Below are 14857 nucleotides of genomic sequence, written 5' to 3' on the forward strand. Positions count from 1 at the left end.
TCTGTCTTGGTGTCTATTCATGTTGTGATTTGGCTTTTTTTTTCTTGCCTTAATGCAACTCCCCGTGTGTTTTGACAACCTGGCCACTAGATGTCAGTGTTTTTACACCCTATCATAGGCTCAAAACCCTGAGTTGTTGACATATTTGTGGGGGAGCAGCAGAATAAGCTTTAAGATAAACAAAGTAATTAATTGCAGTGTTTTTCTTTTTTTTTTTTTTAATGGTTTTAATGATTCTTAAAGGGGAAAAAGATAAATGTCAGACATTCCTATTCATTAATTACTGTCAGTAAATCTATGTCTCCCTATTCAGGCACATCATTTTTGGATGGTTTTGAATTCTCATTTTGTGTTGGAAAATTAACTTCACTCCCCAGTGACTGTATATGCATGGTTTTAATCATTAACTCTCACTTAATTTTTCATCAAACTATTATTATTTCATGGTAAAATGGCAGAAAGGATTGGGTTTAGTGTTGGTTTTGATGTTAGTAAATGGTTTTCCAAGCAGTGTGGCACACTATATAAGGCCACAACAACACTTAAACAAAACAGATGAACTCAAAAAAGGTTTTCTATTGACTATACTCAATCCAGGCTGCTTGAAAGGGTTTACGCAATGTAAGAAAATATATAACTTATGGCTGATAATACTGATTTTTATATTGGAATTTCTGTTTATTTCCTGCTTAATTAAAGGTTTATATTTCTTCCTTAATTAATCCTCTCTTATTTAGAACCTCAAATATTTAGACTGATCAGACTGCAACCGAAATATGTATCATACTTCTAAAAAACAACTGGACTGAACTGTTATGATTTCACTGTAAAAAAAGACCTTTCTTAGTTTTCAATTTTTTCAAAAACTAGTCATTCTATCTTTGCAGCCATAAAGCTAGATAAAGTATTATCGGATTTACATTTTCAGCTTTTAATCTCTCTAAATTCTTATTGTTTTTATTTTTTATTTAATAAGTAGACTATCATGAGCTAAAGTTGCAATAAAATATATTCAGAAAAAATGAATGATAGGCCAAAGTAGGTATAAGGCCTGATATTCTTAGGATATTTTCATAAACACATGACATATCAAACAAGTATGGATATATAAATAGCTTATCAGAGTTAAACAATTACATTTCAAAATGGGTAATTGAGACTTTAATTTAGTTCAAAAATGACAATTATTTTTAAACGTTATGTTTAACAGAGTATTTAGAATTTGAAGTAATCAAATATGTATTTCTTATTTATTTGTTTTGGTTTTTATTCAAATTATCACATGCACAAAAATCTTTTTCACAATTTATGGATGTGTTAAAATGGGTCAGTTTTGAGTCTTTTTAAAACGGTGCCCACTCCATGGCACAGTGCATGGGGGGGGGCTTACCTAGGGAGCCATGCAGGAACCCCCACTGCAACAGCTTCACAATCCTGAACCTTTTGCACCAAAATATTTTGTTTCAGCTGTTGTTTATGCACCTCAAATGGTTGCATATATATTAAGAGGAAGGAGAATTATGCATATATTTGTGAAGTTTCCTTTATTACCAAAGCAAGTTCCTAGTAGAATAACATTTTTCTATAATACCTGCTTGTTATTCTGCACCGGCCGTGGAACATGAAGGAATTTGGAAATTCCAGGCAGCTTATGCTCAGTCATATAGAATAAAGGTCTCTGAGTCTTGCCCCGGATTCTCTATTCTATTTACAGGTCCTTCTCCAAATAAAGTGATAAAGTTCAATATTTTCCATAATGTAATGATACAATTTGAACATTCATATATCTTAGATTCATTGCACACTAAATGAAATATTTCAGGTCTTTTATTGTCTTAATATGGATGATTTTAGTACACAGCTCACGAAAACCCAAAATTTCTGTCTCACAAAATTAGCATATTTCATCCAAGCAATAAAAGAAAAGTGTTCTTAATACAAAAAAGTCAACCTTCAAATAATTATGTGCAGTTATACTTTTGCAGAAATGACTGCTTCAATGCGGTGTGGCATGGATGCAATCAGCCTGTGGCACTTGGTCATTCTAGCATATGGATAAGTCTTAATCTGAACCAGTGTCAATTAAATAATTTAATTCGTAACGTAACTTCAATTCTGGTTATTTTGGTTTTGGGATTACGATGTAAAAAAAATAAATACATAAAAGCTGAACTATCCCTTTAATTCATGAGGCTGAAGCCTGACGTCACTCTAACCCTAAACCGCTGGCGCTGATTGGCTGGAGGTGACGTCAACTAATGGTTTTTTTCAGTTTTTTCCACTCCTCTCCTTCATGAACCATGACCTCATCGCTGTAGGTCATGAAAGTGCTAAAGTGCGCCTCCTGTACCTGAACCGGTCCCCTTTCCTTAACCTACACATGAATGAGCGCCTTTAAGCTGCTGCTACCCGCCGGTACTGTCTCTAGGAGAGAGGGAGGGAGGGGGGGGACGTCCCTGACGCTGTCACCAAGCCTGTCAGCTGTGAGGGACTACTGTAACTCCCACTACACCGCCAGGTAAACATCCATGAAGAAGCCACTGTTGACCCCGTTAAACATGGAGGCCAGTTAAACAAATAAAAACACTCAGAAATGGCGTGGAGGTGAGTGTTCGTATGCGTGTTTAAGGATTAGTGGCTAGTTTATGTGACGTTAGTGTTCACAGCTGCGGCTTTGGCTCTCCCCCCGCCGCTGCAGGAAGCGCGCTCAGCCCCCCCTCCCCTCCGCAGCTCTGTCCGTCATGTGCGCGCGCGTCTTATTATGGGAATTAAACTCAGCCAGGTTCAGGTTATCGATTTTTTTGCCCCGCGAGGAACGCTCCGTACTTTACCTCTTTGCTCATCATAAGGTACGTATTTTTTGTTGTCTTAATATTATTATTTTTCTATTATTATCCGTGCTTTTGTTTTGTTTTGTCAGCAAAGGAGCGGTGTGGATTATCGCACGCGGACGCGTATCTCCGCGTCAGAAAAAAACAAAACAGAAATAAAAACGCAGGCTTGATACACAACATTAACCCGCGCACTTCACCCTCCAGTAGGCATCTTAATTATATCTTAATTTATCTCTGTGCAAAACGTTTTCCTGCATTATTAACGCTTACTTAGCTGTCGGTCACAGACTGCGTCTTTGTGCGCTCCAACCCTCTATTGTGTACTTTATGGAGAGCAATATGTTTCCTTGGAGCTCTTTCCCTCATTTCTGTCAATCTGATAACATGGTGTGCATCAGATATTAGCTGAGAATTGGTCTGTATCAGGCTGTCATGTTGAAGTCTGAGGGTTGTCCTGGTTTGTTATATGACCCTGCTATTTCCTGCTGTCTCACTGGGAGGGTATTGATCAGAGGACACTGGAGGGCTTTATATCTGGATTTGTTGTTTACATCATCATGGCGTTGATCTCCTCCAGCAGGACCAACGAGGAATAGATTTTTCTAAATTACAGGATCACTAGCACCAGCTAGCATCCACCACTGGTACATGCTCACCTTTTGATTAAGCCTGCACTTTTAAAACTTGGATTATTTGATTACAATGTTGTTACATCCACGGTCCATAAGTCCATTATAATAAGTCTATAAGACTACAATATCAAAAATAAGTTATGTTTATTTGTTTTTTTCATTTTTGTTAATTTTAATCTATTTGACTATATAAATAAATAAATATATATATATATATATATATATATCTCCTCAACTTTATTTGTATTATTTGTAGAGTGCTTTAAAACAGCTGACAGCTGAAAAAAAGTGCTGAACAAGTCCTAGGAATAAGAAAACACAGTAAAGGAATAAAATAGACCATGAAACTGTAAGATAAGGCAAAACTAAAAATGTGTTTAAGCTAAATAAACAAGGTCACAACAACTAAGTCCTGCCAGTCTTAAAAGCCAGTAAATAAAATATAAAGTTTTTATAATATATGAGAAATCATCACCTCTGTTCTTTCTCAAAAAACTGCAAAACTTGTAAAGATTTTTTTTCTTTTTCCCTAGCTAGCTAAATTATTCTTAAAAGTTTTTAGGAAAAGTATTTATTAAAAGTATTTAGGAAGGGTATTTTGGATAGAATTATTTTAAAAGCAGAATATTATGATATATTGTTGCATGTAGGAAAAATTTTTGTTTTAGTTTTAATGATATAATTCATGTTTAACAGTTTGTTTTCTTACTTTACTTATTTTTTTTCTTTTTTGTTGCTTTTTTTTCATCATGGCTTAGAAATATTTCGAGATGGGTGGAGTTTCACTTTTTAATCAAGTAAAAAGTCTCAAGACAAAAAAAAAAGACTTTGTAAAACCACTACTAAAGTACTGAGTAATTGCTGTTTCATAACATTTGATTTATAGTTTAAAACAATTTAATCAGTCAGTTATATGAATATTCAGGTATTTTAAAGTGTATAATAACATTTAAAAGCTACAAATAACATGATTAAAATAAATTCAATCGGCAAAGACAGTTTTGTGAATCAAACATTTCAGCATGAACTATAAAATGGGTCATTACTGTACTGTATGTAATGCATATATGTCAGAAAAAGGATATCCTCCCACGAACATAAATTTAGTAAATGTAATATAGACATCAAAGTACAGAAACAGATGGTTTTTCAAAAAGTTATTTAAGTAATTGTACATGAGTAAATTTAAGGAGTTATTATCCACCTTTAATTATAACTGATACATTTTAGCAAATGCTCTGAGCTTTTAACCATCATTCATTTACAACATTCATAACTAAAATAACATGTTTCTATTGTAACTTAGATAAAAAAACAAACTTTTTTTGAAAGCATACTGCATTGTTATAAACTTACTATAAAGAATAATATTTAAAAGAAGCGTAATCTATGAATGTTTATGAGCAAATGTGCGTAAACACAGGAGCAGGCTGGCAGGGCAGTGTTGTGTGCTGAATAGGTGCACAGTGTGTTGTTAAATTACTCTTTTCAAAGTGTAAACGATAGGCCTGCATTCTCTCAAAAGAGAAACAGCTTGTTAACACAGATTTCACTCTGTGACGAGCCTGGAGGCCATGAGATCCTCTCATGATGTCATTGTTTGCAGTCTAAACAAACAAGTCAGGTCTGTCATTGTGTGGCTCTACGAGTGTGGGTTTTTATCAGCCAAACCAAGGCTGTGGACAAAGATGACGTTATACTGGGAGTTAATGAATAACCTGGATGGGATTACATCACCTCTGGTTGGCCTCCAGTTGCTCCTTTTGTGTTTGCCTCACTCCATCATGGCTGATATGACTTTATTGAGCCGATCCAACATGCTTAAGTCATGTGTTTTGTTTAACAGCCTCACTGTATGTTCCTGCATCAACTCTATATAGATTAATTTCTTTTGAAATGATTAAAAAAGGTATCTCTTTTATCAGTTTTTATTGCTGGCTGTAAAAAAAAAAAATGCTCCAGTGAGGTCATCTGATGATTTTATTTGACTTTACAAGAAGGGAAAAGTGGAGGAAGCCTTTTCTATTTCCTCATTGCTCTCTCTGGGCAACTGGTAGCTGCATTCATGGTTCGCTTCTATTGATTATGTGCAGACGTTGTGTTAGATCTCTCAGATATGCACTGACAAAGCAATGTATGACTATCCTAGACGTCATAAGGCATGTCTAGTCAAACAAATCAGCTCAGCTGAATTTCTTTATGCAAAATGACATTTTACTCTGCATAGCAAATTCATGAGGCACGACTTATTCGGATCAAAGGGTTTGGGGATTGAAAAACAGCTTTATTTTAATAAAGTAATCTTGACTGACATGTAGCCTCAGTTTCTACACTTAAAGTGAGGAAAGAACACGAAAGAATAAAAGAAACAAAGAGATATGGTACAAAGAACGCCACTGTCAGTTGTGCAGGAGTATTTTGGCTACAGATGGGAAGATGTTAACCAAAAACAGGCACCTCGTTGGTGATGCCTCTAAGCTGTTGCCATAACATGACAACATATGACAACATTTGTTTGACAGTTTTAAACAAACTTAAAAGCTCTTCATGCAGGGGTTTCTTCTCAGCTTTGGAAAAAGTCTTGAAAAGCATTACATTAGCTTTTATTATTCCCAGGTTTCGAAGAAGGAAAACTGCCTATTAGTATAAGAACTTCAGTCCAGTTTTCACATTTCTTATTCTTTAAAGCCGTTCTTAGAGGCCCAGAAGCAAATAAATAAAAAAGAATAATGTGAAATAGCATCTTTTGTATTAAATCAAAAGCATCCTTAAGAATCTGGCTATGTCACAGCATAACTTTTTTATTTCCAATACAACTGCAGCTTTGAGTATTGACCAATATTAATTTTCACCTGATACGATATCAGCACAAATCATACTTACATTTATTATTAACTTTGTAGTGTGGAATGTTAGAAATGGCTTGAGCAATTGATATTACTCAAACAAAGAACTCTAATCAACAACAGTGCGTATGAAAACAGTTAGGGATGAAACAGTTAATCGGATTAATCGTAATTAATCGATTGTTGAAATAATTGGCAACTAGTTTAGTAATCGATTAATCGTTAACTGGAGTATAGAGACTGTAAAACATGCCTTTAGCTGAAAGTGCAGCCCACTTAGAGCAGTAAATATTACGTTGTAAGAAAATATGTAAACATTTTGCATTTAAGAGTAAAGAAAAAAAAAATTCGTCTGTCAATATGCTCTATCCAGGAAAAAAAAAAATCTTCTTTAAGGAACCATTGGCTATGCAATTATTAATCGAAAAAATAATCAACAGATTAATTGATTTGCAAAATAATCGTTAGTTGCAGCTCTAAAAACAGCTAATCCATTTATCATTAACCATTGTGCTACAATAACTTTAAACATAGCAGAGTGTTTCTATCAGCTTGATTACATCTGAGATTTTAGGTGTCACCATGTGAAGATGTTAGTTTGTCATGAGGAATGGCCTTAGAATGCTTGGTGTTGCTCCCTGTCTGGAGTTTTAAGGTCAGGATCATAACAATATTCTTGGCTTTTGTCCCAAAAAACTTAACAGAATCTTAAAGGAATAGTACACCCAAAACATGATTAGCCTTCATTTTCTACTCACCCCCATGCTGAACAACACTCTGGAGTACTTTTTTGATATCTCAAATGCATCTGGAGATCTGGGAGACTTCTTGCTGTCTGCTGACATTCAAATAATGGAGGTCTATGGTGCCCGAGGCAGAAAGGTCCATAAAAGTCCACAAAAAACGTGTCAATATTCCTCCATACTGCTCGTCCAATGTATTCCAAGTGTCCTGAGTGGGTAGCGTCCATAATTTACTCGAAATGAAGTCATTTAGAATGTTTTTAGAGCATAAACAGTAGTGTATAGGATTTCCTAAAAGCACGTTCACGAGTCTACGGAAACCGCGGCAGACCAAACCAGATGAAAGTGCGCATTCAGCTCGGCAAATAACTCATGCTCTTCCTCAACACTGAAGTCCTCAGACATTTTTCTTTCGTTGTTTCTTTCTTTGCACAGGTAAACAGCACATTTCTTCTTCTACGCTTGCATTATCTGCAGAGCAGACGCTGAATGCGCACTTTCATCTGGTTTGGTCTGCCGCGGTTTCCGTAGACTCGTGAACGCACTTTTAGGAAATCCTATACACTACTGTTTATGCTCTAAAAACATTCTAAATGACTTCATTTCGAGTAAATTATGGACGCTACCCACTCAGGACACTTGGAATACATTGGACGAGCAGTATGGAGGAATATTGACACGTTTTTTGTGGACTTTTATGGACCTTTCTGCCTCGGGCACCATAGACCTCCATTATTTGAATGTCAGCAGACAGCAAGAAGCCTCCCAGATCTCCAGATGCATTTGAGATATCAAAAAAGTACTCCAGAGTGTTGTTCAGCATGGGGGTGAGTAGAAAATGAACGCTAATCATGTTTTGGGTTTACTATTCCTTTAATAGTTTTCACCAATAAACACCTCTATTAATCTCTTGCTGTTGATTAACGTTTCTATTTTTTATATACCCATTTACTGAAATGTTTTAGTGTTTCTTTTATTTAGTTTTTTTGGGGGGAACAAGTTGGATTCAGTTACTAACCACCCTATTAAAATAAAGGGGTAAAAGTTTGTTTGCACACAGTGCATGAAAAAGATCCTCTTTCTGTCTCCCTGTTGTTAAAGGAAAATAAATGGTTTCTGTTTTATGCTCACCTATATCACAAAACACAGTCAGAAAACCAGTATCTGTTGTCAGTTATATTCCTCAGCCTGGACAGGTCGCCAGTCCACCACAGGGTAACATACAGACCTACAAATATGCACACATACACTAACATCTAAGAGCAATGTAAATACGCCAATCAATCTAAAAATTTGTTAACTGGGAGCAAGCTGGAGTACCTGGAGAGAAGAGGGAGAACAGGCAAACCCTACTCAGAAAGGATGAACTAGGGCTCAGCACTACTGTAGTTCAGTACCGGTGTAAGGAAAGCTCTGTGTTTACAACTTGAAGCTTTCTCTCTCCTGTTCTTTTTTATGATAATTTAATTTATTAAGTGAAACCTGATGTTTGAATCAACCTGACTTATTATTATCTTGTAATCCCTGTGTTTACACCTGATTGAAATGGCTGAATTCATTTAGTTTTACTGTTCTTTTCAGTTGTCAGTTGATATTAGCGCAGGGCTTTGTCAACCTTCATTATTTGAAGTGCTTTATAAATAGAGTTGGTGTGGTATATACTGCAGACTTTGTTGTCTGGATATGTTTTCCTTAATAAATTAAATTCAAATTAAGAAAGCCTACTTTGTGTTTCCCCTTAACTTCCTGTTAGGAATTGTCAACTAATTTAGTAATTGATTAATCGTTAACTGGAGTGTAGAGCCTCTAAGGGATGCCTTTAGCTGACAGAGAAACCCACTCAGAGCAGTAATTATATCAAAATTGTAAAAGAAAATATGTAAACATTTTGCATTTAAGATTAAAAAAAGTTTTCTTCCATCAATATGCTCTTCTCAGAACTCCTCAGGTGGAAAAGTTTTAGTTTTGCCTGGTTTAAATTTGTAAAGCATCTTTTTAATGAACCTTTGGCTATTTGATTATTAATTGATTAATTAAAAAATAATTGATTGTTCACTTTGCAAAATAATTGTTAGTTACAGCCCTAATTTGTACCCAGATTTAATTTTGATTTCAGTTAATAAGTATATGGAAGCCCCCTGATCTGATCCTTCAGACAGATTTAACTAGATCTAGTTTTTAAAACCTCTTTTCCTCTTTTAACTGAAATAGTTTAAGATCCTTACACTGTTGAGCTTGTTGAATGATACTGGTAATGCAGTAGCTGACCACACCTCACACAAATGATGATACCCAGGAGACTTAAGGTCACAGTGCTCGCTGGAAGCAAATCAGTGTCGTATTAAAGAACGATCTGTGAGAGAAATCTAAAGTACATACAATAGCAGTATTACAGTTTGATATCCTAATATATGCAGAGCTAAAATATGACTCTAGTGGCAGAGTAGCTCATCTTCCATTTTGTCTTTTTATTCTTTTCTCCCCTTTCTTGTATCTTTGTCCAACGTCAGCATCATGCGATCAGCATCACTCTCCCTGTGCCCTCCATCACCTTAGTCTGGCTGTCAATACGTGAGCCACAGACCCTGAACTGTTTTGCTCCTGCTTTATCCCTTCCTCTGTTGTTTTATCTTTTTGGTCACAACTTTGGTGTCACCTAATATTTCCTAAAATATAAAAGAGAGCCCAAAGAGATGGGTCGCTGAGTTGAGTCGGGATGTCGTAGATATTAGTCCCTCCCTTTTTCTTATTTCTCAAGCCTTGGCTTCCTTTTCGCTCTTTTTCAATCTGGAGGATTGTCTAGAATGATGCAGAGCTTAGGTCTCTAACTACCACACATATAAAAAAAAAAATCCTGCTCACACTCCTCCCCCTCCCTATTTCTGTTCCCTGCACAAGAAGAAGAAAGAATGATAGAGAAGGAAGGAAGGAGGGATCCTGTGAGGAGAAAAATGGACAAGAGTCTGGGTGGGAGGGAGAGCAGTCGCCATTAGACATATGCAGAGTCAGATGGTATCCTCAGCAGCAGGGAGACTGAGAAACAGGGAAAAAGATTCCCGTCCCCAGGAGCTTTGCCGTTAGCTGCTCTGCTGAAGGTCTGCCTGCTATAGAAGGTATGAACATTACAGGTGATGGCTATGAGGAGCAGGTGGCTGTGTCTGCGAGGTGTTGCCATTGCAGCAAGGCTTTCTGGTTATTCCTCGTTGTTATCCTAATGAAATCCAAGAACTTCAAAATAATTATGTTTATTCAGCAGTTGCTTTGAATGTTGCATCTTTTTCATTTTGAGCGAATACAGACAGTCCTGGTTGAATGTGTTCCTCTATATTTAGTATACTGTGCTGTTCTGCAGCTGCTGTCTGAGGCATAAACAGTTTAGGAGTTTTCAGTCCAGTGTAATTGTCCACACATTGACTTATCTCGTCTATTTTCTGTAGCATTAGGCGTGTTACCAGGCAGCTGTAACACATGCACATTTAAGTTCATCCCTGGTTTCCAGACTGCAGATGATCTGGACCTTAATGTGGTTTTGTTGCCTCTGTTGTAAAGAGCGGTGCTGTAGCATCAGTTGTTACATCAGGGATAAGGACTTTAACAGCTTTAACTTCATCATATTTTGCAAAGGTTTTCTTTTTGCTTTAATGTTTTACCTTTTCTTTATGTTACAGTCAAAACCTTTAATTCATATTTAGGTTTCTAAGCTATAGAAACTGTAGATAAAGGTTACTATACTTTTAGGCAATTGGGGAACAAAATGAAACGTGGCTTTCACTCTTTTTTCATTATTGATATCAGACAAGGATGGTGTTGATTTGTACATTGAGCTCTTCTTGAAGACAAGAACTGCAGTCACAGCTGTTCTTTGGGGCAAAATTTGCCAGATCTCTTTTTCTAAAAAGGTCAAACTCAGTTCCATTGTAGCTCTGGTTACATGTTTTGGGTCATCTTCTGACAGGAAAGTAGAAAGATGCTCTACTTTAATCTCTTTTTTAGCTATGATTCTAGGATTACCTGTACTCCTCCCCACCCCTCCTCCAATAAGCTCTGAAGGAAAGGAACCCAAGCATGACACCGCCATGACACAGTTATGTTACGCCATGACATGTTAATGGGGGTGTTTAGCACCAGTTTTCTGTCAAATATAATAAAATGTTTGTATGTGGTCTCATGCGAGCAAAGGAGGTGTTTCTAAACATTTGCTCTGTTACCTTCTAGGCAAATGCCAAAACAAACTTTGTCTACTTTATTTTAGGATTAGCTATTTTCTTGACTGTTTTTTTTTTTTTTTGATTTTATGAAAGATTACACTAGTGGCGTACAAAGCCAAGAATTTTTCTTTTTAGTAGATTCTCTCCCCTGGTATCTTGGCTGCTTCTCTGATCAATACTCTAACTGTCTACCACAGCAACTTAGGTGCTTTTTAAGGCTTTATTCATTGTTTTCTGGGGTTATAACCCGCTTATAACCCTTTTTTTGGCTCATCGTTGCATCTGACCGTTCTGCTGTGCTCCTTTGTTAATATGAAACTTTCTATTTACACATATCTGCTTATTTAGTGATTTTTGCATTTGATTAGTTGTGCTTAATTGTATAGGAATATATTTATACATTTATTTATTTTTTACACTGCTCTGCCTTTTTTGCCCTTGCATGTCTAAAAATATCCTCCGTTCACCTTGGACTGGTTGGGTTGCTAAGGGATCCTTCTCAGTAAAAAGCATCCTCTTCCTTTTTCTACTCTTTACATGTAAAATGTTGCAAAGCAGATTTGAATTACCTTATCTTTTCCCAACCAATGAGAAGGCATAATCAGGGCCTTTCTGGCTTCCCATTCAGTGTTGAAAACGACGACATGGAATAATTTTTTTTTTCTGCTGCAAGTCATTAATTTTAAATTTTAAATTTAGTTTATTACTCTTCCCATTCCTAATCTATCTCTACATCTTGCATCTATCTTGCATCGCACCACGTTTGCATCAATAAATAAAACAACCTGGTACCGTTCAAACGCCGACCCTCTCATTCTTCACACCACAAATGATCTGAAGCATGCAGCTTAATTTTGGGGGGTTTTTTGGACCCCATGTATATCAACCTAAACTAATTGCACTTCAATTTTATTGTTATGTGTGTGGAATTGGAAGCACACATTGTTAAAGGTATAGTGGAGGATTTTCGCGAATTTTTGAAAAGACCCGCCCTATCCACTATTAAAAAACGTACATGTACAACCCTGTACTCACTCCCGAGAGGGTATAGCTAATAAATGCATGCGAGAGCGTGCACAAGCACATTTTTCCTCATGCACGCCCTGTTTAAAAGTTGCTGTTCTTATAGCTCATACAAGCTTACTTTGCCTGAACATCCGGCCTTACCCCTAAATTCCTCCATCACTATATAGAGTGGGGACTATATAGTGGACTCTATAGTGAACTCCGTTAACTGATCGCTGTCTGGTAGCGACAGCCTATGGCGACAGTGGGCTGCTGTGACAGTAAATCCTATAATCCTTTGCAAAGAGAGCTCTATGCGCAAAGTATTGTGGGATATATCCGCCTCTTTTGAGGCATTTATTTTCTTCTCATACACTTTTTCTCTAACGACCCTCGGCCATTTTCAAAGAACCGCAGTGAGAAAGGTGAGCACAGTGAGAAAACTTTGCTCACCACAGATATACGCCTGAAAATGCGCATGCGCCAAAAAAGGTAGCTAACGACAATTAAGGTCGTCCTCCATACCTTTAACCTCACAAACATAATTAATGATAGCACATTTGGTGGTAAATGTTAGGGGTGATGATGAGCATGAAGTAAAGGAGGTTGGAGATATTGGACAGGACATGTAGAAGGATTATCGACGTTTATAAAAGCGCACACACACTATATGAGGATTTCACACAGGTCGTTAGCCTGTGTCCAGACCTGCTCTCTGAATTCCCCCAGCTTTATTTATCTCAGACTCAACGGTTTCCTGTTTCACGAGCTGCTTCTGAGGAGACCTGTGATCAGCAGCCACCAAACGAACACTCATACATGAACACACACCCGCGTTATATTGTTTTGACAGTCTAAATTAAGTTTGTGGCTTTTTTTTTTCTTTTTGAAGTGATGTTCTTTCATATCCCGGCACTGAAAAGCGATCCTGTTGACTTTCAAGTCTTGAAATAACTCCCACTCATGTTTAGCATTGTGGTTATTTTTATAACCAAGAGACCTAAAAAGTGCTAATAAAAGTTGATATAAAAGATCTATATATAGATGATTATTCACACCTGTCTATGGAAGTGTTTGCGTAAAAGAGACATCTTTGTCACTCTGTAGCTGTTGATTGATATTTATTTAATGTTTTGTTTGGACAAACATCCAAAATGACTGACTTGCAGTGTTTATGATCATCAGCTCATTTTCATCCTTTAGCCATCACTTCTTCAGTAATTGCAAAGGAATAAAAATGTTTTTCTGATATTAATTGTATTTTGTCTTTTCTTCCTCTTCGTAGCCACCATGGATCTCTTGACGCTCGCTCTGGTGGTTCCCCCCCTCCACTGACCTCTCCTTCCTCATCTTCCCCATATCTCCACCTCCTCAGTTTCTCCCCTCTTCCTTTTTAACCCCATCCCTCGCAACCTCTCAGCCCGTCCTTACATCATGGCAGGGGAGAAAGGTCCTAACAAGCGAAGCGCCATGGACATCAAACGCCTGGCGAGTCTCATCCAGAGAGGGACGGGCCGCCTGCTGGTGATCGACAGCAGGACTTTTTCTGAGTACAACGCATCGCACGTGCAAGGCGCGGTCAACGTCTGCTACTCCAAGTTGGTGAAAAGGCGACTGCAGCAGGATAAGGTGTCTGTCACCGAGTTGCTGCAGCCCAACGGCAAAGTGAAGGTGAGTTATAGCTACACCTCAGTTGATGCCACAGATTAGAAACCCTCATGGCAACAGGGTGGACACTATCTGTAACAAGTTCAAGCTTGTAGATGAGGGCGACACTGCTGAGATTTGGAGATCCCCCTCCCCCCAGCCCTGCTGGTAGCATCTTATAAAAGCTAAATAGTGAGGCTGATATCTCTGTATTGTTGTTTTTAAGGAATGTAATATTTCATTTTATTACTTCCTAAAAGACTATTAATGGTGCTGATTTCCTTTTTTTTTAACTATAAAACATTAATTTCTTTCCTTTAATACATCAAAGCAAATGTGCCTGTTAAAAGTAAAACCTTGTTGCTCTATTAATCAGAAATCTTCAAAGCTTACGGTTCTTCATCCATTTAATTAAAGCGAAAAACATCCAGTTTTCTTGTTTGACCTGCCAACCACTAATTAGAGTAGTTTAATGGAAATCATTTGCAGTAAAAAGGTTGCGGTGATTAAATGAATAGATTCTTCTTCTATCATCTTTAAAAGTGAACTTTTTGTCTTTTTTATCGGCTTATTTTGCGGGTTTTCTTCACTGTAGCAACAATAACAGAGTCGAGAAGATACAAAGGAAATGTCGGTGAATGTTTGTGAGGTTTATACAATCATTTGCTTGTCATCAACTTATTGATGCTTCTTTTCATTCTGTATCGGCACCAACTTCCATAATTTCTTGTCTTATTAAAATGTCGCAAAACCTGACGTATTAACTGAGTAGCTCCATTGCTGTTTGGTTTGTTTTGTTTATTTGGATTACAGTGAGCTTCTGGATCAGGCTCCCCTCTTTAAGCCTGCATCATATCGGGGCTATATTTGGCAGGAAGGCTTATTGTAGGTTTACTGCTTGTCAGTGGCCCTGAAAACGAATCCTCCTATTTTCCATGACTT

The 14857-nt window shown here is 37.2% G+C and overlaps 1 protein-coding gene across 5 annotated transcripts in view; it reads left to right on the forward strand.

Annotated features, from left to right (window-relative positions):
- The first annotated feature begins 2439 nt into the window (after positions 1-2439).
- The window catches only part of dusp8a (dual specificity phosphatase 8a), a 52748-nt gene continuing 40330 nt past the window's right edge, over positions 2440-14857 (forward strand). Inside the window, exons 1-2 of one of the 5 annotated variants that reach the window (XM_038305507.1) lie at positions 2440-2518; positions 13554-13939. In XM_038305507.1, the coding sequence (XP_038161435.1) occupies positions 13703-13939 (237 nt within the window). In that variant the 5' untranslated portion in view covers positions 2440-2518; positions 13554-13702. Of the gene's footprint in view, positions 2605-2659; positions 2850-10042; positions 10169-13553; positions 13940-14857 lie in introns of those variants that run through there. The other 4 variants (XM_038305505.1, XM_038305504.1, XM_038305508.1 and 1 more) reach the window with 4 other exon arrangements.

This window comes from Cyprinodon tularosa, unplaced genomic scaffold (genome assembly GCF_016077235.1).
Source record: "Cyprinodon tularosa strain WSP-4 unplaced genomic scaffold, ASM1607723v1 ctg56, whole genome shotgun sequence".
NCBI classification, from domain to species: domain Eukaryota; kingdom Metazoa; phylum Chordata; class Actinopteri; order Cyprinodontiformes; family Cyprinodontidae; genus Cyprinodon; species Cyprinodon tularosa.